The sequence below is a fragment of the Trachypithecus francoisi genome, unplaced genomic scaffold (assembly GCF_009764315.1).
Source record: "Trachypithecus francoisi isolate TF-2019V2 unplaced genomic scaffold, Tfra_2.0 Contig00090, whole genome shotgun sequence".
NCBI classification, from domain to species: Eukaryota; Metazoa; Chordata; class Mammalia; order Primates; family Cercopithecidae; genus Trachypithecus; species Trachypithecus francoisi.
In genome coordinates, this window is record NW_022680471.1 from 267,809 (window position 1) to 295,182 (window position 27,374).

A 27,374-nucleotide genomic window follows, 5' to 3' on the forward strand; every position below is an offset into this window, starting at 1 on the left:
CGCAGGCGCGGTCCCCACAAGCAACGCGTTTGTAGGCAGTTAGGTGCGCAAGCTCTGTCGCAGCGTGACCTTCCGACCCCGCTGTCCTCACCGCAATGGCGGCTGTGAGGGCCGTGGTGGGCTCGAGGCTCGCTGCGGCGTCTGCGTTCGCGTCTCTGTCGCCCGGCGGTCGGACGCCTTCCCAGCGCGCAGCCATTCACCTCTCCGCGCCGCACCCCGCGGCCAAGGTCGCGCTGGTGAGTGGACGGAGTGGGTGAGGTCAGCTCCCGCCTCCAGAGATCAGCCTTCGCTGTTCCCCGCCCAAGGTCGGCCCCTCTTCCTAGGTCTGCTCCCGCCGCCCCAGGTCGGCTCCTTCACCCGGAGTCAACTCCTGCGGCCCAAGTCGGCCCCTTTTTCCCGGGTCAGCTCCTGCCGCCCAGGTCGGCCCCTTTCCCCCGAATCAGCTCCCGCCCCTCAGGTCGGCCCCTTTCCCCCGGGTCAGCTCCCGCTCCTCTCGCAGGTGCTGTCTGGATGCGGAGTCTACGATGGGACCGAGATCCACGAGGCCTCGGCGTAAGTCCTCAGGGGCAGCTGGGCCTCCACCCCGGGGTCCTCGAGAAGGCTTGTCTACCAGTGCAACTTACTCTTTTTTGAACAGTTTAGAGAAAGCATGTATCTTATTTTATTTTTGTTTTTTATCTTTTGAAACAGCGCCCAGTCTGGAGTGCAGTGGCGCGATCTTGGCTCACTGCAGCCTCCGCCTCCTGGGTTCAAGCGATTCTCCTGCCTCAGCCTTCCGAGTAGCTGGGACTACAAGCGTGCACCACCACACCCCACTAATTTGTGTATTTTTGGTAGATATGGAGTTTCACCATGTTGGTCAGGCTGGTCTCAAACTCCTGACCTCGAGTGATCCTCCCACTTCAGCTTCCCAAAGTGCTGAGATTACAGGCATGAGCCACCGCACCCGGCCTAGAGAGCTTGTATTTTAAATACCCTACTCTTGGCTAAAAAAAAGCAAACACAACTTGCAAAACCCAGGGAGACACTAAGGAAGCACAGTTTTTAAGTGTCATTTATACTGTCATCTAGAGGTGATCACTCAGCTTTTCACTTGCATGTTTTCAGGACACACATTTTGAAAACACTGAGATCATGCTCACCCGTGTTTTGCAAATGTTTCTGACGCATGGGAACTAATTCCCATTCATCCAGTTCTCAGCGTCATTTTAACAGTTGCTTGGTGTTTCTGGGTCTTAGACAGGTTACTGTTTATGTAACTGGTCAGCTGTTGCTGAGTGGTTGGTGGTCTGATTGCCTATGCTACTGGAAATGACTGCAGGCCGAACTGGTAGGGCAGGAGGCCTCCGCGAGCGCCAGGTGCCTGCAGTTCCCATGTGGTTCAGGGTGAACTGGAGAGGGCAGAGCTGGGTGGTGGCGAAGGGGTGTCAGGCCATGAAGAAGGGCCTGAGGCTGGTGGCTTTGTAGGAGGCCGACCCGGCTGGTTGGAGTTGGCACGAGGCAGAGTGAGCTGGGGGAAAGGCCAGGGTGTGTTTCATTTTGGCCTTGGTGGGATAGCAGATAGCCTTAGAACAGCTTGAGCCCTCCCAGGCAGAATGGCAGGGTCTTGTGTCTGGGGTGTCTGGGTGGATTTCTTATGGGTAGCGGAACCCAAGGGCCAGGGCCAGATCCTGACCTCTCCCTCTGGCAAGTCACTGATACGGTTTCCTCCTCCACATAAGGGGCGGTGAGGACTTTGTGGGTGGGCTCAGTGAGCTATCTCCTGTTGGCACCGGGAATTGCGGATGCCAGCGTGAGCCCACACAGTGTCGGCTGTTGTCTCCAGGAGGAGCTCCTGTTGCCCTTGCCCTCGGGGAGATGGCGCTGCCTGACCTGTAGTGTTGTCCTGGGGTCTCTGTGTCTCTCCCACCATCTGTGATGGGAAAGTTGAGGGAGACTAGAAGTTGAACTAAGTAGTGACTGCAAGCGCCCTCATACCCTCTGTGCATGTGGCCCTCTGAGCACACTGCTGCTTCTCACTCTTGGTGCTCGCAGCAGTCAGCTGGAGGAGGGCAGCCAGGCCCTGGTGTTGGCAGAGCACTCAGCAGCCGGGGACCCGCATGCCTCCAGGCTGTGCCCTCAGTGGGGTCACCCGGTCCCCATACCCCAGCTTGCAAAGGGAGCTGTCGGGACCAGCTAATCTCCATAGCCTACTTTGGAGGGTCTGTCGTAGTCGTAACCCACCAACTGACAGTGAATTGGAATGGGGGTGTGAGGGACATTTGGCTTGGTATGGAACCAACCGTAACTTTTTGCAGAGCAAGTAAGATATTCATGTACATTAGGAATTTACTCCTGGCACTTAGCTAAAATCCTGTTTTTAAAACTGTGTTAACACAAATCTGGATGGAACAGATTTTGAAGGCTTGTCTCTGGTTTTCCCCTGTGCAGGATCCTGGTGCACCTGAGCCGTGGAGGGGCCGAAGTCCAGATCTTTGCTCCTGACATCCCTCAGATGCACGTGATTGACCACACCAAGGGGCAGCCTTCCGAAAGCGAGAGCAGGTGGGGGTGGGATTGGAACTTGGTTCTTGTCCACCTCCCACGGTGCAGCTTTTTTTGCTGGCTTAGCTTAAACCAAGTCGTGTGTGCAAGTGAATGTCCTTCTAAGCAGTTGTGCTCAGGCTCTTCTGGAAGTAATGCTGCCCGGGCTCGGTAGTGCCTTCCTTCCAGTACTCACAGGAGTGAAAATATCGACCATATCGCTTCCCACTGAGGAAAGGTGCTCACACCTTTGTCTTGAGCAAAGGTGGTGCTTCTCAGTTTCGTTGCCCACCTTCTTCCCCTGCCTGGGCTCCAGATCTGTGTTGCTGGTTTCCAGCAACATGTCTGTTACTGCGGTGTGTGTGGTTCTGGCCTGTGTGGCCCGAGATCCGCTTCCCTTGCCCGTCCTGCCCGACAGCCCTGTGCAGGCCATTCCCAGGTGCCTTCCAGCTGGCTTCGCACCGTGAGAGGTCGGGGCTGGAGACTGGAGGAGGAAGCCACCGCTGCCTCCTGGGGCTGTGCTTCTCACCAGTGGGGGGTTTCTTTTCCTGCCTTGGACCCTGGCTTCTGCACCTGGACTTGCACCTTCGGCCGCCACACCTGGAGGCTGGCAGCTCCCTGTGGTGGCGGGCCTTCGTGTTGCTTAACTGGTCCTGAGTCCTGGCTTCTTACCGTCCCCCCACGTCCCACCGTCCTGATGAGTGCACAGAATTCTGTCTGCTTTAGACACTCTGAGAGACTTCATTTCCCGTGGGCCTTGACGGACGGTGCAGGAGATTCAGAGTGATTTGGTGCAGGTTCGGAGGTGCTGATCTGAAGAGCCCAACATAGATGTAGCGTTGCTAGAACCATGTTGCCTTTCCAGGTAGTGACCAAACGTGCTGACCTGGAAGTAAGTCCCTGTGTGTCTGAGAGCCGTGTGTGGAGCGTGTCGCCTGTGGGCTGTGCCCCTGCCCCGCTCCACAGCCCTCCACCAGCATGCTGAGGCTTTTTGCCCTGTGCTCTTTCCCAGGAATGTTTTGACCGAGTCTGCAAGGATCGCCCGTGGCAAGATCACAGACCTGGCCAAGCTCAGTGCAGCCAACCATGATGCCGCCATCTTTCCAGGAGGCTTTGGAGCCGCTAAAAACCTGTGCGTATTTGAGCTTTGAGGTCTTCCACTTTCCATGTGGAGATGGGAAGGGGGTGCTCCTGCCTGCTGTCCGATGTGGGCAATGGAGCGGTGATGGGAGGGGTGGTGATAGGAGCAGCCTCTGGGTTTAGGGTCTGGGCAGGGCATGTGACTGCTCTCTGATTTGGGAGCCGTTCTTAGGGTTGGGTCTTAGGTAGGATTTTAGCAAGACGTGCTTTTTTTCCTGCTTCTCTGCTGTCTTGTCTCTGAGCATTCCTGGGACCCAGCAGCGGTCAGAGTGGGTTTGGGGCTCCCTCTTATCTAGCCATTGTGCTGGTAGGTCTCGTCACATTGAAATTAGTCTCTGGGTATTTACTCGTTGGAGATACCACGTTTTCCTCCTTTTATTTCTTTTTTCTTTTTTTTTTTTTTTTTTTTTTTTTTTGTTGAGACGGAGTCTCGCTCTGTCGCCCAGGCTGGAGTGCAGTGGCCGGATCTCAGCTCACTGCAAGCTCCGCCTCCCGGGTTTACGCCATTCTCCTGCCTCAGCCTCCCGAGTAGCTGGAACTACAGGCGCCCGCCACCTCGCTCGGCTAGTTTTTTGTATTTTTAGTAGAGACGGGGTTTCACCGTGTTAGCCAGGATGGTCTCGATCTCCTGACCTCGTGATCCGCCCGTCTCGGCCTCCCAAAGTGCTGGGATTACAGGCTTGAGCCACCGCGCCCAGCCTATTTCTTTTTTCTTTTTTTTTCTCTTTGTCTGTAGAGATGAGCTCTTGGTCTGTTGCCCAGGCAAGGATGTAGTGGTATGATCGTAGCTCACTATAGCCATGATCTGGGCTCAAGCCATCCTCCAGCCTCATCCTCCTGAATAGCTGGGACTATAGGTGCATGCCACCATGCCCATGTGTCTTGTTTTTGTGTTTGTTTTTTGTAGCATTACATGTAGCCCAAATTGGTCTGGAACTTCTGGGCTCAAGTGGCCCTCCCGCCTCGGCCTCCCAAAGTGCTGGGATTCCAGGCCTGAGCCACTGTGCCCGGCCCCGGTTCTCTTATGGAACCTTGCAGCATCAGGGATTGGTTTCCTTCGTGGTAGTTTCGGTGGAGGTCCTGACCGGGAAGAAGGCGGCCGCCTTGGCGTGGCTGCTTGGGTTGGTTCCGTGGTAGCTGGACCGTGAGCTGTGGAGGCCTGGCCGGCTCCCACATGGTGGCGTCCTTGAGTTCCAGATCCTCTTTCCATTCTCTGTGTCTCCTCTCTCCCTTCTCACATTCATGGAGATTCTCTTGGCACCACCCCCATGGCCCTGCCTGTGAGGTGGAGCTGTCCTCCAGGGACAGCTCTGTCACCTGCAGGAGCACTGGCCACAGTGCATCTGAGCGTGCAGGTGGCTTCTGTGCCACGGTGTGGGTGGCAGCCCCAGCAGGGCCGGCCCTGGTCAGCAGCTCCTGTTTTGAGGGCAGGCTGGAGCCTGGCTGGCCGCTCGCCCCGCCCTGGGCAGCCTGCACCCAGAGTCGAAGGGCAGACAGTCTCCATCCGAAGAATGCGCCCTTCCTATCCGAAAACCTCGGAGGTCTCCTTCCTCAGATGCCAGCCGTTTTCTCTGCGCCCTTGGCCGTGCCCTCACCCCCTCCCACCGGAAGCGCCACCCCAGCCTGTCTTCCCCCTTCTCTTCAAAGCCAGCAAGCCTCGTTGGTGCTGCCTCACGCAGTCCCACGTCAGGCTCCATGTTTTGTCCAGTTGTCCCCGCGTTGCTGCCATCTCCATGAGGCTCTGACTGCTGACACCATGTGTGGCGGGGCCCGGGGGCAGCTGGAGGGTGTGCTGGGGGCTGTGTGCCCTGGCATGGCTCCTCCATGTTTTCCCAACCCGGAGGCACAGGCGTGAGGTGTGTAGAGGTTCTCGGGGTCAGTGGGTCTTGCCTTTGGCTTTCAAGGTGTTGATGGGCCCTGGGACCAATGTGCCCGTGGATCTGAGCCCACGTCTCCTGGGCGAAGCTCCCATTTTCACTGACCTGTCCAGAGCATTCTGGGTGAGCCTGTCCTGCGTGTTCACAGTGTGGTGCTCTCTGATGAGCTGCAGCTGTGGCCGCTGTGCACCCCCTGAGACAGTCACCCGTGGGGACGGTGAACACCACTGCCTCCAGAAGATTCCCAGTACTCTGCCAGCAAAGCCGTGTGGAAAATGCTGGGGCGGAGGACTGGGGTGCGTGAGCGGTGGCGTAGAGCCCGGGGGGGGTGTTCGTGGGAAGGTGTGTTCACTTGTAGATTTGGTGGCATTGCCAAACACACGCCCCATGGGCAGTATGGAGAGACCTTCCCCGCCCCGCATGGCCTCCACAGCTCCTGCTCCTCGGCCTGAGGTGTGGATGCTGGTGTGTTGGGTAAACTGGTGTTTCTTTCACGGTCCCTGGAGCAAGAGTGCTTGTTACGCCGGGAGGCCGATTGCGTTGCCTGTTACGCCCGGAGGCCGATTGTGTTTCTTGTTACACCTGGAGGCCGATTGCGTTTCTTGTTTTGGAAGCTCTGGAGTTTCTTGCTGCCGCTTTGTTTTAAGGAAAAACTCACACACTGTGTTTCTCCTTCTCCCACCACAACAGTCGTCCACACAGAAGGCTCCTGTGAGCGGGTTTGAAGGGTCTTCCCCACGCACCACGCAGGGGTCGCTGCTGCCTTCTCATTCAGTTCCGACAGTGTGGACCCGGGGCAGCGTCCGACCCCACGGGTTGAGGGCTCCGTCCCCAAGACTGCCCCCCGACACACACCAGTGACCAGCCTGAGCCTCTGGAACTGACCGATTCACTTCACTGAAGTTGGGGTTCCCACAACCCCGTTTGCTGGAGTGGCTTACGGTGCTCAGGGAAATATGACGTCAGCATTCTCCCCCAGGGAGTGGGGGACCCTCTCAGGAGAAAGGCGGGGAACATTACAGTCCTGCTTTGGGGCAGGTGAAAGGCGGGCAGGAGGTCAGAGGCTGCCCGAGGCCCAACACAGCCAGCATCATAACAGAAAGCTAACGAGCACCATGGGAGTCAGGAGCCGGAAACCGGTGTCTGAGTCTCAGCACCGCAGCCCGGGTTCCGCCAGCTGCTCCAGAAGGTTCCAGGGCGTGAGCCCTCTCGGCCTGGTGGCCTCCTGTTCCACCCTTCCTGATCCTCCTGCTTTCTGTTTAAAAAACAGGAAAAGATGTTCACATCAAACGCGTATGTGTAGCCATGCCCATGTCTCTTGCCACAGCTGACTGAGGGTCTGGAGCTGTGCCTAGGAAGTCCCCCAGGAGTAGGCCCTGGTTGTGAGGCTGTCTGAGGAGGCCTTTTCTCTCCCGGTAGGAGCACCTTTGCCGTGGACGGGAAAGATTGCAAAGTTAATAAAGAAGTGGAGCGTGTCCTGAAGGAGTTCCACCAGGCCGGGAAGCCCATCGGGTATGTACCGCCGCTCAGGCCTCGGGCAGTGAGGGAGGAGGGTGCATGGGCCTGCGGCCTCCATACTCAGCCAGGAGCTGCCACTGATCCTGAAAACTCACAGCTGGTTTTCTTGTTTGAGCTGAGGGGATTTCACGCGATGTCACTGGTGACTGAACAGGAAGGAAAGGGCACACTCCCTTCCCTAACGGACGCCTGTGATTCTCTTGGCCCCAGAGGCATCCATAGGCAGTCCCTCAGGATCCCAGCCTCTACTAGACTCTTCTCCCGGGCAAGCTCCTTAGCCACAGTATCCCCAACCCCGCTGACTTCCGGCCAGTCACTACAGCATGTGCACCGTCCCTGACGCCGTCCACTCCCAGCAGCTTCCCTCCTGGGGAACCACAGCCAACCATGCCCCTTTGCCCCTGCTCAGACAAAGCCTGGGTCCTGAGGCTGGCAGCACGAGTCGGGTGCCCACTCCATCATCAGCACCTTGGCTTCCGTGGCGGGTCACAGCCCTGCAGGGAGTGTGTGCTCTTCACCGTGTGCAGCCGGGAAGTCACCCTCAGATGAGTGATGGTGACCCAGCAAGTCCGGGTTCCGCCTCGGCAGGTGTGATGCTTCCACGAGCCTCCCCGCACCTGCTCCTTGGTGGTCCTGGAACCCGGTGCTGCGCTGTCCGGGTCTCAGCTGCGTCTGGTGCTGGCATCTGTCCCAGGTTGAAGAAATCCCTGGAGCAGGGCGAGAGCCGCACTTGCGTTGATGAACATCAGTGAGGCACGTGCAATGGCCGCTCACTACCGGGTTCTGTCAACCAAACAAGGATAAGGCTCTACCAGAATCCTCTGTCTGAGCGGGGCTGGAAAAACAAAACCCTCCCCACCCACAGTCACTCACTTAAGGACCTGCCTGGGCACCGTCCAGGGTGACATGGCGGAGCCACAGGAAGAGGTGCAGGCTCAGAGCTCCTGAAAGAGGCCCCTGCTACAGGCACATCACAGCCCAGGTGAAGATGCCGCCCACGGTCCCCACCTTGGGATCCTGTCCTTGTCAGAGAAAACGTTCCTGGGATGAGCGCCCAGAGGGAGGAGCCCAGAGCCCTTTTGTGACTGGTTCAAAATCTCGGTGAAACAAGACCGCCCCCGGCAGGTGAACAGGCCTCCCCGACAACAGTGTGGGGCGCAAGCCCGTCTCCTCCCCGCTCCAGCCACGGGGCTCCCCTGAAAACAGTGTGGGGCGCAAGCCCGTCTCCTCCCCGCTCCAGCCACGGGCCTCCCCTGAAAACAGTGTGGGGCGCAAGCCCGTCTCCTCCCCGGTCCAGCCACGGGGCTCCCCTGACAACAGTGTGGGGCGCAAGCCCGTCTCCTCCCCGGTCCAGCCACAGGGCTCCCCTGAAAACTATGGGGCGCAAGCCCGTCTCCTCCCCGGTCCAGCCACGGGGCTCCCCTGACAACAGTGTGGGGCACAAGCCTGTCTCCTCCCCGGTCCAGCCACAGGGCTCCCCTGAAAACAGCACAGGGCACAAGCATGTCTGCTCCCCGGTCCAGCCACAGGGCTCCCCTGAAAACAGCACAGGGCACAAGCATGTCTGCTCCCTGGTCCAGCCATGGGGCTCCCGTGCACGGTGACCCACAGGCTCTTTTTCTCTTTCCTGAGGAAACCTAAATCCTTTCTCGCTGCAGCTTTCCCTTCCTAAGAGGAGAAGGGGCATGGCAGTGGTTCTGTGGCTGGGCACACAGTTTCCATGTCAGTCTGCCTTGAGGTCCCTCCTGCAGCCGGCCCCACCCATCCCTCAGCCTGGTGCCAGAGGCCGGCGTGGCCAGCCAGGGGCTGTTAGGTGGCCCGACTGCTTAGTGCTGGGACCCCTTCCTTGAATGCAGTAGTCGAGGTGGGTGCTGGGCTGTGCCAGGAGCCGCTGTGGTATCTGTAGCTGGCACTTGATGGCCAGGTGGCTGCACACAGCATCAGGAGCTCCTGAGACCCTGCTTCCCGGACTTCCTGCCTGCTCGGAGGGCGGCAGGGGCCTTCGTCTCATAGGCAGCCAGAAGTTGCTGCAGCTTTAGGACATGCAGTTCTGGGGGGTGGGTTTGTTCTAAGAGAGAGTCTGTCTCTGTTGCCCAGGCTGGAGTGATCTCAGCTCACTGCAGCCCCCGCCTCCCAGGGTCAAGCCGTTCTCCTGCCTCAGCCTCCCAAGTAGCTGGGATTGCAGGCGCCTGCCCCCAGGCCTAATTTTTGTAATTTTAATAGAGATGAGTTTTTGCCATGTTAGGCTGGTCTCAAACTCCCAACCTCAGGTGATCTGCCTGCCTCAGCTGCCCAAAGTGCTGGGATTCCAGGCGTGAGCCACTGTGCCTGGCTGTGACATGTGTTGTTAACAGTGTTTTGTTACAGCCCATGGTAGCAGTTTCCACCTGGGCCTGTTGGAAGTGGGTAGGACTGTAGATGGCGGGAAGAGGGATGAAGGAAGACAGGTCAAGGTGTGGGGTGTTGGGGGCAGGATGGGACCTGACAGCTGTGGGCCACACCACAGGTTGCCAGGGGATGGGGCTGCTGTTTGATGAGGCCATGCCCTTTCCATTGTCGCCCCTGGGTGGCCATGAGGTACTGGACAACACAGGTCACTGAAGGTGCTGCTGTGAGCACAGTGGCTGGCACACAGAGGGCCCTCTGTTGACTGGGCAGGAAGGGGTTCCTGGTGAAGCAGAAGCAGGATCCAGGGGTGGGCATGGTGGGACCCTCAGCTTCAGGGCCCGGGTGGAGCTGTTGTGGCCTGCGTGTCAGGGTCGGGCGTGTGCCACCAGCCTGCACTTGCTGAGACCTGCGCTGCAGGTCGGAGGCTGGTGAGGCTGCTCCTGGCCCGCTGTGCCTCCGCTGTGAAGGGGGTCTGGTGTGGCTGGTCAGTGAAGCTGTGATCCCTGTTCCTGGGTCACAGAGCATCCCACAACTCGGGGCTGGGGCAGCCGCACGCCTTTACCCCTCTGTGAGTGGACTTCAGCAGCCCGGGACTCCCGCCAGTCTGGGGTGTCCTGGGGCTTGGGGCTCATCCGTGACTGTTGGGGGCTCCCCTCGGGGTTCCGTGGCCTGGTGCCTGAGTGCCTGCAGGGAGTGCTGGGTGGGGAGTGGGGCTGAGGACACCTCACTCAGCCTTGAGTCACCTGGTGCCACCTCCACCACATCCCATGGGCCACAGCCTCCGGGCAGCCCAGGCTCACAGCGGGCAGGGACAGCAGGGTCCCCGTGGCAGGCAGCCTGGGGTCATGGCGATGGTCATTTCTGTTCTGCAGGCCGTGCAGCCTGGGGTCCCGCACCCGCCTGACCCGTGTTCTTCTTGCCTTTCAGCTTGTGCTGCATCGCACCTGTCCTCGCAGCCAAGGTGCTCAGAGGAGTCGAGGTCACCGTGGGCCATGAGCAGGAGGAAGGTGGCAAGTGGCCTTACGCTGGGACCGCGGAAGCCATCAAGGCCCTGGGTGCCAAGCACTTCGTGAAGGAAGTGGCCATATCCTTCCTGGTAGCCAGGCCCCGGCCCGCAGTTGCGCTTGTCCCTGAGACGTATACAGGGACGCCCCGCCTCTGGGCGGCCTCTTCACCGGGAGCTGCACCTGCTGCTCTCCCTGTGGGGCCTCCCCTGGTGGGCACCATGACCATGCGTCTGAGGGTGTAAAGCAGATGGCTGTGACGGCCCAGCTGGTGCGTGGTTGGCAGGTGGTCCAGGTCCCTAGCCTGACTGTTGAGTCTGCTCAGCAACCCCCAGACAGCCACACTCGGGGCCTGCATGGGGGGAGGGGGCAGCACCCTGCAGGGGAAGCTGTGGGACCTCAGGATGCTCCAGCCCAGGGGAGGGGGAGGAAAGAGTGTGTGCGAAGTGTGGAGGGAGAGCGGCTGGGCGTGCAGGAGGGAGGGGCTGCCTGAGATGTGGAGGGAGAGCGGCTGGGCATGCAGGAGGGAGGGGCTGCCTGGCTTTATTTGGGTGGAAGTTCTCAGGCCAGTGTGAATAGCCAGGTGATTCTAGCCAGCCTCACAGCCCCTGGCCCCTCCTCTTGAGGTGTGTCCCCTGGATTCTGAGACGATGAACCGAGAGCACCAGTGGGGCTGTTCGCAGAGAGATTTGGAGGGAGGCTCCTGGGAGGCACTGCCTGGATCTGGAAGAATGTCCATGTGGGCCCAGTTGAGAGAACAGTCCGGGGTGCCGGGAGGTGCTAGAATGAGTACGGCATGGACCCGGTCCCCTGCAGCTGTGGTTCTGGAGGGTGCAGTTCCTCTCAGTGGGGCAGCGTTTTACTCACAGGCAGCTTCTGACGTCAGGCCCATCTCCCCCTGCGGCTTTCCTGCCGGGCAGGAGTGCGGGGCAAGGCTGGCCCCAGGCCGCTGACTGCTTGCAGGAAGGTGGGGACACGTGTGTTGGTTGGTGTGGAGGCCTGGCTGCTGGTTGCGTGCGTGGCGTTGGGGAGGCTCAAGTCTGGCTGGCCGGCCCCGGTTGTGCGCCTGCTGCCCTGTTGCCTGTTTCCCCGCACGCAGCGTGAGGACCGGCTCCCTCACAGCCAGTTCTTCCTCTGAAAAGTGGAGGCGCTGCCACCGCCTCCCGTGGTGGTTGTGAGGACCCAGGCATGTGTGCGCCCCCGTGGCAGGGCAGCTCGTGGCCATGTGTGGGTGTTGGGCGTATGTGATGCTGGCATGAAAGGTGTCCTGAGGGCATTGCCCCGTTCCCTGGAATTTCCCGCTGCTTCCTTCCTCTAGAATGCATGTCAGTTGGGAACAGGTACATTCCTATGTTGTTCAGCAGCATCAGTTATACAGAAAGCGGGGTCCTGCCAGCACAGACTGCACCAGGAGCGAGTTCTCCTGTTCCAAGTTACCTGAGAACAAAGTTAGGACGTGCGGTGAGGGTGGGGCAGGGCGGGGGCTCCACACCTGAGTCCCTCAAGTCCCTGCGGGGTGGCTTTTCCGTAACTCTGCACACGAAGCTCATGTGGACCAGAAAAACAAGGTGGTCACGACCCCAGCCTTCATGTGCGAGGCGGCACTCCACCACATCCACGACGGGATCGGGGCCATGGTGCGGAAGGTGCTGGAACTCACTGGAAAGTGACACACACGGACGGGGTCCCAGCTTGGTGCCAGGACTTGGCCTTACCCTCTGGCTGAGGAGCTGTCAGCTGCTTTCCATCCAGCTGGGAGTCTGGCAGGCCCTTTTTTTTTTTTTGCTGAAACCTGCAGGCGTTCTCTCTGTAAGGAGGGTGGGCTGCAATGCCTGGGGGGGCGTTTCTTCCTGGGCTTGGCTGGGCTGCTCTCACATACAGAGGCCGAGGGGCCAATTCATTCTCTGCTACAGGGACTTGCCTCACTGTGTCCCAAAAACAAATCGCAGCCAGCTTTTCCAGAAACAGAAAATTCTGCCGTCCGAGGTTTTATACTTCAGGTTAGTTTTTAGAAGGAAGAACATATTTAGGTTTGCAAGTCTCCTGATGAGGAAACCAGAAATACCACATTTATGGGCCATGAAAGGTTGGTTCTCTACTCTGAAGGGACTTTTGAGTTAATCGGCGTTAGGGGGTTTCTAAAGCAGGCAATCCCTGTAGCCGCAGAGAATAAATGCCTTCCCAAAGTGGCAACTTCCCACAGCCACGTTTCAGGCCAGCTGAGACTGCTGAGTGAGGAATGGCAGTGAGGTTTCTTCAATTAGTCTCAGTTCTCTTAATTTTCAGGAAGAAAGGGAAATTGCAGCACCTCAGCCCCCGAGATTGACCTCTGGGGAGTGATGGTAGCATTGGTGCCAGGCTGTGGGTTCAGGTGTGGCAGAAGCTTGCAGACGCGTCCGAAGGGAAATAAAGTGTGTTGGCGTTCGACTTTGTACTGCGTTCATCTGTGTATGCAGGATTGTTTTGGGGAGAAAGCACTTGGGATGGGAGTCAGGTGTCTGCACGCTTCACTCAGTGTCATATATCTGTTGCCTTTTGGGTCTATCTCTGCCTGAGCAGCCAGGGCCAGGCCAGCCTGAGAGGCCCCACGCTGCGTGGGTGGCAGGAACTGCCCATTGTTGGGTTGGGGGTGTGGGAAATGCCCGCTCTGGCTGCTGGCACAGCTGTTCCCTGTGGTCTGGTTTGCATCTCCCTGTGTGTCGGGTGCTGGGCCTGGAACGGGGCCCCTGGTCCTGCAAGACTCGAACCCTCAGTTGCACTGTACCCACCACACCCCCTTGGCCCTCCCCACCCACCACGTGGAATCAGCAGATTCATTCCATCACCTTGAGAGGTCACGGGGGACCCATGGGTAAGGCAGGAAGGCCCCGGTGCACCCCACATCGAGTCTTGGCCTGATGCTTCTGGTTCTTCCTCCGTGGGAGCTGGGTTCTCCAGTGGCCTTCCTCCCACCGAGGCCAGGCCTCAGGAAGGCCTCACAGGTGTCCACGCCCACTGCACACGCCCACAGCACTTGCCTTGGGGCCAGGATTACCCTGGCCCGGGCAGCAGAGGAGCCTCCCACGCCCGGGGTAAGGTGAGGCTCCTCCCCTTTCTCATAGGCTGGTGTGGACACATTTTGCATGGTGGGGGGCTACCCATATACCACACATGTATATTCACGTGTGCGTAAGTGCATGAAAAGTGCACAATCACAAGCATTCACTTTGGGGTTTCCACCAAGAAAACATGCAAAACCATCCCTTGGGCTTGGAATGGCGGCACTGTCCCCAGAACCTCTCAGCCTCGTGCAGGCCCCAGCTGCACGCTTGTTTGCTCACCTTCGCGCACGCGTGCTCTCTCTCTCTCTCTCTCTTTGTCTCTGAGGTGATCCAGTGTGGCACCCCACACTCAGGTGCTTTTGCTGGGCCAGGCCTGTCCTCACCTGTGTCTGCCCTTAGCCCCAGGCGGCCCTGGGAATGCTCAGTGTCCCCACTTGCAGATGAGGCTTTGCTCTGCCCAGGGCCCTGCAGCTTGTAGGGCTTGACTGGAACTCAGCTCCAAGCAGCGTAGCACCAGAACCTGAGCCCTAGAAATAGATCTTGGTACATTGGGAAGCCCAGAGAGGGGCCATGGCAGAACCGGAGAGCTTGGTCCCGGGTTCACTGGAGGAGAGCTCGGTCCTGGGTTCACTGGACAGTGGCTCCGTGGCTGCTGCGTGCCAGGCACCTTCAGGTACCAAGGGCATTGTCATGAGCATGCCCTCGTCCTGGAGCTCAGGTGGGGTGGAGGCAGCCAGTACGTGGCCCGGTGAGCCGTGGAGTCCCCCCAGCAGTGGTGGGGGTGTGGACATGCTGGGAAGGAGGATGGCAGTGCCAAGCATGCATAAAGTGATCAAGGAAGGGGACAAGAGGCCCAGCGGGAACAGGAACTAACCAGGGGTTCAAGGTCAGGGCGTGGGGAGGGAGGGACGCTGGTGACATGTATGGTTCCGGGGACCAGGCCCTCCTGCCGTCCCAGAGGCCTCTGCATCCCATGGCCTGTGCGCCCTGGAACATGGTTGTGGCTTCAGACGCTGCCACCAGGGGGCATGGCAGAACTGTCTTTGGGGCTGACCCTGGGCAGGCGGTCCCCCCCCAAGCTGCTTCCTGTTGGCGCCATCAGAGTCTGGGCTATCTTCTGAAGCCCTCCCTGGTCTCCACACGCCCCACCCCTTTGCTCTGTCCCTCGTTTCTTTCCAGGGTACCTCCTTACCTCCTGTCCAGGTTCACCAGAGCTCAAGCTCTGGACATGCCCCATTCCCCAATAATCTTTTCTTCATTCTGTTTCTCCACCACTCCCAGCTCCCCCACCACTCCCAGCTGCTCCACACTCAGCCCCCAGCTCCCCCACCACTCCCAGCTCCTCCACACTCAGCCCCCAGCTCCCCCACCACTCTCAGCTGCTCCACACTCAGCCCCCAGCTCCCCCACCACTCTCAGCTGTTCCACACTCAGCCCCCAGCTCCCCCACCACTCCCAGCTGCTCCACACTCAGCCCCCAGCTCCCCCACCACTCTCAGCTGCTCCACACTCAGCCCCCAGCTCCCCCACTACTCCCAGCTCCTCCACACTCAGTCCCCAGCTCCCCCACAACTCCCAGCTGCTCCACACTCAGTCCCCAGCTCCCCCACCACTCTCAGCTGCTCCACACTCAGTCCCCACCTCCCCCACCACTCTCAGCTGCTCCACACTCAGTCCCCAGCTCCCCCACCACTCCCAGCTGCTTCTCCATTCCCACCTGTTCTTCCTTCCTGGTCTTCTCCCCAGACCTGGTCTGACTGTCCCTCCCAGTCCCTCATCTACCTGGGGATGGTTGTCTTCCACCCTGACCTCCAGGCTCTCTTGGATGCTGCTCCTTCCCTTTCCTCCCCCCGAGCTCCTCGCTGGCCCAGACCCCTGCCCAAGGAGGCCTCTAACTCTGTGCATTACACTTGGAGTGGAGCACCGCCCACTCAGCATGTCCAGACCAGGCCCCCCACACACGCTTCTTCCTGTCTCTGTCTTGGGGGCCATTGTGTGCCCAGCTCCCCACGGGAAACTGGTCCCAGCCACCTATGTCTCCCTGCCCCTCCCTCTACCCAGCTATGGGTTTTGCCTCCAAACATTGTCCAAGCCACCCCCTTCCTCTCCTGTGCCTAGACCAGGTTCATGCCTTCTCCCCATGTCTGGTCCTGACCCCTCCATCCCTCCCTCCTGGGACGACTAGCCCCCCTCTTTGTATTACTGGCTCCCCTTGTCTCTCAGCTCTCAGCGTCACTCTGCAGAGAGGACTTCCCCGCATGCCCTGGCTGAGGGGGGGCCCCTGGGCCACTTGTCTCGCAGATCTCGAGGTCTGTGAGTACACATGTAGCACAGTTTTACCATCTATCTCCCCACTGCACTGGGAGCATCAGGAGAGAGGATGGGGGCCTCATGGGTGCCCCTCCATCTTCCCCAGCCAGGCCTGGGCCCTGAGGGTGGTGGGCTCTTGGCCTGAGCTGGCCAGTATGTGCTGTGAGGCTCAAGGCTCACGGACCTGACATGCCACCTTGGCGGCCGCCCGCCCCCAGGCCCCTTCCACCTACTACTGGCCAGCGTCCTCCTCTAGGGCTCCCTTAACATCACCTTTTCTGTTTTGTTTTAAATAGACTTTATTTGCTAGCACAGTCTTAGGTTCATGGCAAAACGAAGCGGAAGGTAGAGAGAGTCCCACACACTCCCTGCCCCCACGCGTGCACAGCCTTCCTCACCATCACCCCCGCCCCACCCCGGCAGAGCACACATTAATTATAGGCAACCAACCCACGCAGACATGTAATCACCCCGAGTCTGCGGCATCCATTAGAGTTCACTCTTGGTGTTAGCCATTCTGTAGATTCAGACAAATACAGGACATGGATCCGCCATTTACAGAGAATGCAAAATGGTTTCATTGCCCTGAAAACCCTCGGCTCTGCCCATTCCCCCCCTACCCTCCACCCCCATAACCACTGATGGTTTTTACTGTCCGCACAGTTTTGCCTTTTCCACAATGTCATGTGGTTGGACTCAGGCACTACGTGGCCTTTTCTGATTGGCCCCTTTCGCCTGGTAATAGGCATTTAAATTTCCTCTCTGTGTCTTCATGGCTTGACAGCTTATTTCTTTTTAGTGCTGAATCATATTCCATTGTTGGACTGTACCACAGTTTATCCATTTACCCTCTCAAGAGCATCTTAGGTTTGTCCCAGTTTGGGGCATTTATGAATAAAGTTGCTATAAACACCTGTGTAGAGGTTTTTGTGTGGACATACATTATCAACTCCTTTGGGTAAATATGGGGGAGTGTGATTGCTGGATCATATGGTGAGAGTTTTACAAGAAGCTGCCAAACTGTCTTCCCAAGTGGCTGCACCATTTTGCATTCCCAGCAGCAATGAATGGGCGTTCCTGTTGCTCCACGTCCTCACCAGCATTTGGTGGTGTTCGTGTTTTGGATTTTGGCCAGCTGATAGGTGTGTAGTGGTATCTTGTTTTAATTTGCTATTTCCTAGTGACATATGATGCTAAGTCCCTTTTCATGGCTTATTTACTATCTGCATATCTTCTTTGGTGAGGTATTGGCTCAGAATTTTTGCCCATTTTTAAATTGGTTGTTCATTTTCTTTTTGCTGAGTTGTAAGAGTTCTTTGTAAATTTTGGATCGTAATCCTTTAATGATATCTCGTTTCTAGTTATTTTCTCCAGATTTGGGGCTTGTCTTCTTATTCTTTTGACAGTGCCTTCACAGAGCTATTTTTAATTTTAATGAAATTAAGTTTATCACCGTTTCTTATTGGATTGTTCCCCCCCCCCCCGCTTATTAAAAAAAGAAAGAAAGAAACAGAGTTTCACTCTGTTGCCCAGGCTGATCCCAAACTCCTGAGCTCAACTGATCCTCCTGCCTCAGTCTTCCAAAGTGCTGGGATTCCAGGTGGGAGCCACTGGGTTCTGTCTTGTGTTGTTAAAACTCATCACCAAGCCCTCGGTCATCTAGAATTTCTCCTGTGTTATTCTAGGAGTTTGATAGCTTTGCCTTTCACATTTAGGTCTGTGATCATTCTGAGTGAATTGTGGTAGGGGTGGAATGTGTTGGGATTCATTTTTGGAATGTGAACGCCCCGTTGTTTGGCTCCATTAGGTGGAGACTGTGCCCCATTGCATTGCTTTTGCCGCTTTCTCACAGACCAGTTGACTCTCCATGCAGGTTTGTTTCTGGGCTCTCTCTCCGCTTTCATTGGTCTGTTTTGCCAGCACCGTGTCATGAGTAATGTAGCCTTTTAGTAAGTCTGGAGCCTGCCAAGTCATCAGAGTTGGAATCTGCCCCTATCAGATGTCCAAACCATGTCCCCAGGACCCTGAGATCAGGTCCCCAGGAGGGCCTGGCTGGAGTCCCTGTAGCCCTGAGCGCCAGGAGAGCAGGGTCTGCCCGCTCTGGGACGTCTGTCCTCGCGACGCCGGACACCCAGCCCCGGTTGTCCTAGTCCACCTGGGATGACCCTGCCCTGTTCCTGCTTCTCCCAAGCACCCGTGAGCCTGGGAAGCCCGTCACAAACACCTCTCTGGCCCCATGCTGTAGAGTGCACCACTCCGTTCCCGCCACAGCCTCAGGCAGCACTGGCACCCACAGCAGGGGCCGCCCTCACAATCTCACACCGCAGGAGCCCTGGTGTGACGCTAGCCAGGCTCCCCAGAGGAGGCTTTGCCGGCCCAGGCAGCTGCATCTCTCCAGGACCCCACTGCTCCCCGGGTCCAGCCCAGGCCCTGATTCAGCAGCGACTCCATAAAGAAGTAAAATGAGAGTATGCACGAGGCTCACATTTAGGGGACCCCGTCCCATGGTGTCCAGCATGGCTCGTAGGTGAGGACAGCAAAACCACCAAGAAATGACCTGAGAGGCCAACAGCAGCTCCCTGGGAAGACCACACTCTCCAGGAAGACGTAGCCACTCTGAAATACACAACGTAGGTAGAAATCTAACATGGTATGTACAAGACCTGTGAGGAAATTATAAAACTTTAATAAGTCAAAGAAGTAAAATGGAAAGCTATTCCACACCCCTTATTATGCATACCTCCCTTTATCCCTGGTAAGCTTCTTTGCTCTGAAGTCTGCTCTGAAATTAATATAGCTATTCCAGCTTTCTTGTGATTAATGTGAGCATGGTATTTCTTCCTTTGTTCATTTACTTTTCATCTACGTGTGTCTTTTTATTTATTTATTTAGAGACAGAGTCTTGCTCTGCCACCCATGTCTACAGTGATGAGATCTCAGCTCACTGCAGCCTTCGCCTCCTGGGTTCAAGCAATTCTCCTGCCTCAGCCTCTTGAGTAGCTGGTACTACAGGCACATGCCACCACGCTCTGCTAATTTTTGTATTTTTGGTAGAGATGGGGTTTTGCCATGTTGGCCAGGCTGGTCTCGAACTCCTGATCTCAAGTGATCCACCCACCTCGGCCTCCCAAAGTGCTGGGGTTACAGGCGTAAGCCACTGTGCCCAACCACTGCTTTTATTTTTAAAGTGGGTTTTGTGTAGATAACATATAGTTAGGTCTTACTTTTTGATCCATTCTGACAATCTCTGTCTTTTAATTGGTGCATTTATACCACTGACATTCAAAGTCACTGTTGATATAGTTGGATTAATATCTACCATGTTTGTTCTTATTTTCTAGTTTTTGTTTTTTATTTTTTCTGCCTTTTGTGGTTTTAATTGACCATTTTATGATTTTATTTTCTATTCTTTCTTAAACATACTTTTTCACGTTTTCAGTGGTGACCCTAGATTTTGTGATACACATTTCCAACTATTTCAAGCCCACTTTCAAATAACACTGAACTGCTTGCTAATGGGTAGCACAAGTATCTTTTTGTTTTGTTGTTTTTTGAGACAGGATCTTGCTCAGTCGCCCAGGCTGGAGTGCAGTGGTGTGATCATGGCTCACTGCAGCCTGGAACTCTTGGCTCAATCAGTCCTCCCACCTCAGCCTCCCGAGTTGCTGGGACCACAGGCGCATGCCACAGCACCTGGTTAATGTTTGTATTTTTTATAGAGACGGGGTTTTGGCACATTGCCCAGGCTGGCACATTGCCCAAACTCCTGGGCTCAAGCAATCCACCTGCATGGCCTCCCAAAGTGCTGGGATTATAGGCGTGAGCCTGTGTCCCACCAAAAGTATCTTTTAATAACAGCATGTTCCCAGTTCTTCACTCCGGCCCCCTGTATCGCTGCTATTATTAGTTTCACTTATACACAATCATATATAATCAAGTACGTTGTTATAACTTTAACAAACTTCTGTCTGTTCAATTAAGATGAACGGCCAGGCACGGTGGCTCATACCTATAATCCCAGCACTTTGGGAGGCCGAGGTGGGAGGATCATTTGAGGCCAGGAGTTCACGACCAGCTTGAGCAACATAGTGAGAGCCCGTCGCTCCAAACATTAAAAAACTAGCTGGGCATGGTAGTGTGCACCTGTGGTCCCAGCTACTTGGGAGGCTGAGGTGGGAAGATCGCTTGAGCCCAGGTGATCAAGATTGCAGTGATTACACCATTGCACTCCAGCCTGGGTGACAGGACAAGACCCTGTCTCAAAAAAAGAAAGAATAAGAAAAATAAAAGCTTTTATTACCCTTCTTATTCCTTCTCCAGCACTCATCCCTTTCTTTATGTAAATCCAAGTTTCTGACTTGTACATTTTTTTTTCCTCTCTAAAGAACTGTTAACACCTTTTGCAAAGCAGGTCTACTAGTAACAAATTCTCAATTTTTGTCTAAGTCTTTGTTTTTCCTTGACTTTTTTTTTTTTTTTTGACGCGGAGTCTCGCTCTGTCGCCCAGACTGGAGTGCAGTGGCGCAATCTCGGCTCACTGCAAGCTCCGCCTCCCGGGTTCACGCCATTCTCCTGCCTCAGCCTCCCGAGTAGCTGGGACTACAGGCGCCTGCCACCTCGCCCGGCTAGTTTTTTGTATTTTTAGTAGAGACGGGGTTTCACCATGCTAGCCAGGATGGTCTCGATCTCCTGACCTCGTGATCCGCCCGTCTCGGCCTCCCAAAGTGCTGGGATTACAGGCTGTTTTTCCTTGACTTTTGAAGGATAATTTCACTGGATACAGAATTCTAGGCTTGTGGATTTTTTCTCAACACTTTAAATATTTCAGTCCACTGTCTTTACTTGTACAGTTTCTGAAAAGTCAAAACTAATCCTATAAGAAATGAATGTATTCTTTTTTTTTTTTTTTTTTTGTGATCCGCCCGCCTCAGCCTCTCAAAGTGCTACAGGCGTGAGCCACCTCGCCAGCCCAAATGTATTCTTATTCTATAGCTTGGGTGTTCCTCCCCACCCCGCCCCAACCCTCTGCTGGCTTCTTTCAAGATTGTTTCTTTAACTTTCTGCAGTTTGAATACCAAATGCCTAGGTGTGGATTGGGCATGATATCGCTTTTAACCTGCTCTAAAACACAAGGAGGACTTAGTGCCTGGACAGGCACCCAGCAGGGCAGGCGGTTCCAGGACTCACCCTGGCTGCTGCGAGCGTTTCCCTGCAGGAATGCGATGTGGCTGCGGAAATCCTTCCAGGCTCCTGCTGGGTCTGGAAGTGCCCCCTACCCCTGTGTCTGTGTTGTTTTCCTGGGGCCTCCAGTGATGGTGAGAAAGGTGTGGGTGGGGGCTGAGGGAGGGGCTGGCTGGCTTCGGACTGTGCTGCTGTGTCGATGGGTGCCTGGCAGCCTCCTTGGGCACAGCCGTGGAGGAGACGGTGCCGTCTCTGTCAGCCTTAGTCACCCCGACCCTGAGGCCCAGAGGCTGCCCCAGAGGGGAGGAGCTGGAACCTAGGAAGTCGGTCAGGTGTGCACCACGGGGTCATTGGCCGGCACCAGCCACCAAGTGGCTTCAGGGGTGGGGGCAGCCTGGGTAGACCAGGCCAGGAGACCAGCCCAAACCACACAGCTGACTCACGGGATTGTGAGCAAATACAGTGATGGTTGTTTCAAGCCACTAACAAAATCTCTCGGCCGGGCGCGGTGGCTCAAGCCTGTAATCCCAGCACTTTGGGAGGCCGAGGTGGGCGGATCACGAGGTCAGGAGATCGAGACCATCCTGGCTAACACGGTGAAACCCCGTCTCTACTAAAAAAAATACAAAAAACTAGCCGGGCGAGGTGGCGGGCGCCTGTAGTCCCAGCTACTCGGGAGGCTGAGGCAGGAGAATGGCTTAAACCCGGGAGGCGGAGCTTGCAGTGAGCTGAGATCTGGCCACTGCACTCCAGCCTGGGTGACAGAGCGAGGCTCCGTCTCAGAAAAAAAAAAAAATCTCTCAATTTCACTCAGCGTCATGTCCTCGGGGCCCGTCCGTGTTGTAGCATGCGTCAGAATTCCCTTCTTGTGGCTGAAAAATATTCCAGTGTGTGTGTGGGCCATGTTTTGTGTGTTCATTCCTCTGGAGATGGACACTGGGGCTGGTTCCATGTTTTAGCTGGTATGAATAATGCTGCCGTGAACATGGGTGCCAGGTGTCTCTCCGAGACTCACTTTCGGTTCTTCTGGGTGCCCGCCTGGAAGTGGAATTGCTGTGTCATGCCGTCGTTCTGACTTGAGGAACTGCCTTCCTGTTCTCCCCGCAGCTGCACTCTCTTCCATCCCAGCAGCACTACACAAGGCTTCCGGTTTCCCCACATCCTTGCCAACACTTGTCGCTATTTTTGTTAATAATGGATGTGAGGTGGTTGTGGGGATTTCTTGCTGGGCCTTCCCAGGGAGCTGCTGTTGGCCTCTTGGGTCATTTCTCAGTGGTTTTGCTGTCCTCACCCACGAGCCATGCTGGACACCACATGACAGGAGTCCCCTCAGTGTGGGCCCTGTGCATATTCTCATTTTACTACTTTATGGAGCAGCTGCCGAATGCCGGCCTGGGCTGGACTCGGGGAGCAGCAGGGTCCTGGAGAGATGGGGCTGCCTGGGCCGGCACAGCCTCCTCTGGGGAGCCTGGCTAGCATCACACCCGGGCTCCTGCGGTGTGAGATTGTGAGGGCGGCCCCTGCTGTGGGTGCCAGTGCTGCCTGAGGCTGTGGCGGGAACGGAGCGGTGCACTCTGTGCTGTGGGTTGTCCAGGGCTGTGGCGGGAACGGAGCAGTGCACTCTGTGCTGTGGGTTGTCCAGGGCTGTGGCGGAACGGAGCGGTGCACTCTGTGGTGTGGGTTGTCCAGGGAGGTGACTGTGACGGGCTTCCCAGGCTCACGGGTACTTGGGAGAAGCAGGAACAGAGCAGGGTCATCCCGGGTGGACCCAGACGACCAAGACTAGGTGCCTGGCCTTGAAAGGACAAACGTCTCAGAGCGGGCAGACCCTGCCCTCTTGGAGCTCAGGGCTACCAGGACTCCAGCCAGTCCCTGCCCCGCCCCTCCTGGGGACCTGATCTCAGGGCCCTGAGGGCGTGGTTTGACATCTGACAGGGCAGATTCTATCTCTGATGACGACTTGGTAGGCCTCCGGCGAGAGGAGTGCAGCAGCTGGTGCTGAGGGAGGGGCAGGGGAAGGCGGGGCAGGGCCTTCTTCCCACGGCCACCGACTTGCCTGGAGGGCCCCATGAGGAAGGACTTTCACTGCCCGGACAAGCAGTGTTGACCAGCCAGGCCCAGTACCTGATTCCAGCTCAGCAGCTGACTCTCCTGCTTCAAGACAAATCATGCGCCCGCTGCGACTCCAGAGAAAGGGGCAGAGGACACCTGCTCATGGGGCTTGCGAGGACTTGAACTGCGTGTGTGTGCAGGTGTGCACACAGGCATGTGTGTTGTATCCATGCACGTGTGTGCAGCGCACCTGTGGGCAGCCAGGTGTGCATGTGTGCACACAGGCATGTGTGTTGTGTGTATCCGTGCACGTGTGTGCAGCGCACCTGTGGGCAGGCGTGTGTGCACGTGTGTGCACATAGGCATGTGTGTTGTGTGTATCCGTGCACGTGTGTGCAGCGCACCTGTGGGCAGCCAGGTGTGTGTGCACGCGTGTGCACACAGGCATGTGTGTTGTGTGTATCCGTGCATGTGTGTGCAGCGCACCTGTGGGCAGGCGTGTGTGCACGCGTGTGCACACAGGCATGTGTGTTGTGTGTATCCGTGCACGTGTGTGCAGCGCACCTGTGGGCAGGCGTGTGTGCACGTGTGCACATAGGCATGTGTGTTGTGTGTATCCGTGCACGTGTGTGCAGCGCACCTGTGGGCAGGCGTGTGTGCACGTGTGCACATAGGCATGTGTGTTGTGTGTATCCGTGCACGTGTGTGCACATTGGCATGTGTGTTGTGTGTATCCGTGCACGTGTGTGCAGCGCACCTGTGGGCAGGCGTGTGTGCACGTGTGTGCAGCGCACCTGTGGGCAGGCGTGTGTGCACGTGTGTGCAGCGCACCTGTGGGCAGGTGTGTGTGCACGTGTGTACACATAGGCATGTGTGTTGTGTGTATCCGTGCACGTGTGTGCAGCGCACCTGTGGGCAGGCGTGTGTGCACGTGTGTGCACATAGGCATGTGTGATGTGTGTTTCTATGCACATGTGTAAGCCACTGGGACCAGGTCCGGTAGGTCCCAGCCTGCAGGTGTGGCATGACTGATTGGTAACTATTTTTATTGCCTTGCAGTGTGAGTTACCTTCTTAGAAACCACTGCAGCCACAAGAAAAACAAACAGCAGCCAGTCATTTAGAGACACAGGCTGGGTGCTGCGTGCAGCAGAGCCTTTCAGTGGCGAATGCACAGCCTGCGGCTGGCAGGAGCTGGGCAGGCATCGTCTCTAAGCCTGGAGCTGGCCAGGCGCTCCCGCTCCTGTGGTGGTGGCAGTCCAGGGCCACCAGGCACTCTGGCTGTCCCGGTTCCCGCCTCAGCCTGCTGGGCAGAGGGGAGGATTGGCGGTTTGCTCCTGCCATGTGGCATCTGGCTTGTGGGGGGCCCACATTGCCGGTCCTCAGGCTGTGGCTGGGACACATCTGAATTTTCCTGAGGACCAAGTGCGGTCACACACAGGACCATGCTGTAAACTTGCGCAGCTCCAAGTGAGTGCACAGGGCTGGCGGGCCCTCGATTCGTCAGCAGTCGGGGCTCAGTGCTGGCCCAGAGCCAGGGTGGCTCGTGGGTGTCTGGGAGGTTTGAGGTTGCTCAGAGGAGCCCCCAGGTCAGCCTTGGTGCCCCAACACCTTCTGGAATTCTTTGGTCCATCCCAGAGCTCAACTCACATTCTTCTCCCATCTTTTAGGCTTTCTGGAACCTTCCAGGGCCCTGTTACTCCCACCGCTTCTTCCGAGCGCGTGCCCACCACGTGCTGACTCTGTACATATTTGACCTCATTTAGCCGTCGCTGCAGACGTGCATTGTAGCCGTATCGGCGACCCAGCACTGCTGTGGCAAATCACCACACACCCAAACCAGCAGAGATTCCCCCTCCCTGGCTCTGGGGCCAGAAGCCCAAGATCAAAGTGTGGGCAGGGCTGGCCCCCCAAGGCCGTGAGAGGGGTCTGTCCCAGGCCGCTCCTGGCCTTGAGGCCTGAGGTCTTCGGTGCTCCTTGGCTGGTAGAAGCGCTGCCACGGCCTCGGCCCCGTGTCGTGTGGCTCTCGCTCTGTGTGTCTGGGTGGGTCAGGGCCCACCCGGCTGACCTCGTTTAACCTCATTACCTCTGTGCAGACCAAATAAGGTCACATTCACAGGTCCTGGGGTCAAATAAGGTCACACTCACAGATACTGGGGTCAACTAAGGTCATACTCACAGGTCCAGGGGTCAGGACCTCGACACATGGCTGTGGGGGACACAGTTCAGCCCAGGAGGGAAACTAAGGCACAGAATGGGGTGCATTTCCTGAGGCCCCATGGCTCACAAGGAGACAAGGAGGAGCTGCAGGCTGGGATCCCAGATGCCCTCTCACACAGCAGCCACCATCCTGGCCAGTCCCAGCCCCTCCTGGGTCCCCCCGTCTTTACTCAGGGTGGCCCCATGTGCCCGGCCTGTGCTCAGGTCACCCTGACTCTAGCGTGGGACACCCCACCTCAGAGGGCACCTCCTCAGGGTTGGGTTACGGTTTTTTCAGTCTCGTGGAACGCCCCCCGACGGCGTGGGCCCAGCTGTTGAGGAGGTGGGCCGTGGTCTTGGCTGACGGTGCAGCACCCGCACACCTGACCCGGTTAGGACCACCGATCTGGAATGGCGCTGACTCAGTTTCCCCACATGGAAACCACCCCTCATGCCAGCCTTTCCTGTCCCCTGCTGCAGCCTCCCTGGTGGGTCTCGTGCACCCTGTGTGGCCTGGGTTCTTGGCCCCAAGGGAATAGGGGGCTCCTGCTGTGGGCAGAGGGAGGCACAGGGCGGGGCCCGGAGAGAGATTGCAGGATTGTCTTCGGATGGCACCGCCTGGTCCTCAGCTGCTGATCCTTTTCCTCATTTTCACGACTCCCTGCACTTCCTGGTTTTGGGTGAGGCCAAATAGCAGAAGTATTAAAATATTCCTCCTTGAGCGTCTCGTGGTGTTTCTGATCTGGGCCGAAACAGGAAGCTCTGTGAGAGGTGTCACCGGAAGTCTCTGGGAGCCTGGGCTGCGATTCCGCCCAGCCCACCCTAGTGGAGAACGCGTCCCGGGGACCGTGCTGGGTTTTGGGAAAACACTGGGTCACCCCCTCCCATTGAAAGACAGCCTGGGGGAGCTGGGCCCTGTCTGCTTGAGTTTGCTGGGGCCGCGTCGCACACACCACGGCCAGGCACTCCACAGCAGGTGCAGGTTCTCTCCAGTCCCAGGTCGAGGTGCAGCGTGGCTGTTAGGAGGCCGCTTCTCAGCAGGCAGGCGGCGCCACCTCCCCGTGTCCTTGCGTGGCCATCCCTCCTGCGCGTCCTTGTCCTCCTCGTTTAAGGACGCTGGCAGCTTGGGTCAGAGCCCACCATGGGGACCTTGTTTCACCTTCGTCGCCTCTGTAAAGACAGGCGGATCCTGAAGTTGGGACTTCGCCCTGTGAATTTGGGGGACACAGTGCAGCCCATAACCTTACCGTGTGTGTGTGTGTGTGTGTGTGTGTGTGTGAATCTGAGGGCTGACGGCAAAGCCGTTAGCTGTGTTGTGTAGACAGCGCCGTGGGCAGAACAGAGCTTGTTCTCGGGCAGAAGGACAGCAAGGAAGCTGAGCAAGGATGACGTCCCAGAGGCCTTGAGGGCCCTGACATGGTCCAGGATGTCCCCCAGGAAGGCTCTTGCTGTCCCCAAGCCCAGAGGTTTTCAGGGGTATATGTGAATGGTCACTTTTTTCTTTTTCTTTTTTTTGAGACCGAGTCTCATTCTCTCGCCCAGGCTGGAGTGCAGTGGCCAGTCCCGGCTCATCGGAACCTCCGTCTCCTGGGTTTATGCGATTGTCCTGCCTCAGCCTCCCAAGTAGCTGGGACTACAGGTGCCCACCACCATGCCCGGTGAATTCTTTCATTTTTTTTCTTTTGGTAGAGATGGAATTTCACCATGTTGGCCAGGCTGATCTCTAACCTGACCTTGGGTGATCTCCCGCCTTGGCCTCCCAGAGTGCTGGGATCACAGGCGTGAGCCACCACACCAGCCTATATTTCCTTTTTTTATTTGGTAGAATCTATAGGGAACACAAGGTTTACCACTTCAGCCACTTTAAAGAGCTCACTTGGTGTCTGCAAGAGCCCCGAGGTGCCACCACTGCCAGCGAACAGGCCCGGCCCCCGCCCCTCCCCCCGCCCAGGCCTGTCTGCCTCTAAGGCCCGCTGTGGCCGCACATGGACTCCACACCCTGGAGAACCTGGGCTTGTCCTCAGAGGAAGAAGTAATGACAAAGAGCCCACCCGGTTCTGGATCCCAGCTCTGCACCAATGGCCGTGAGACCGGGGCCCATGCCTCAGTTTCTTCATCTGTCAGCGAGCTCGGACCAGGATA

At 57.1% G+C, this 27,374-nt stretch overlaps 1 protein-coding gene across 1 annotated transcript; it reads left to right on the forward strand.

Annotated features, from left to right (window-relative positions):
• GATD3A (glutamine amidotransferase like class 1 domain containing 3A) lies at positions 1 to 12,882 on the forward strand. Its single transcript, XM_033228804.1, has 7 exons — positions 1 to 236; positions 500 to 552; positions 2,431 to 2,544; positions 3,536 to 3,655; positions 6,960 to 7,052; positions 10,374 to 10,530; positions 11,992 to 12,882. Exons 1-7 carry the CDS (start codon positions 96 to 98, stop codon positions 12,118 to 12,120), a joined length of 807 nt encoding a protein of 268 aa, XP_033084695.1. The 5' UTR covers positions 1 to 95; the 3' UTR covers positions 12,121 to 12,882.
• The last annotated feature ends 14,492 nt before the right edge of the window (positions 12,883 to 27,374 follow it).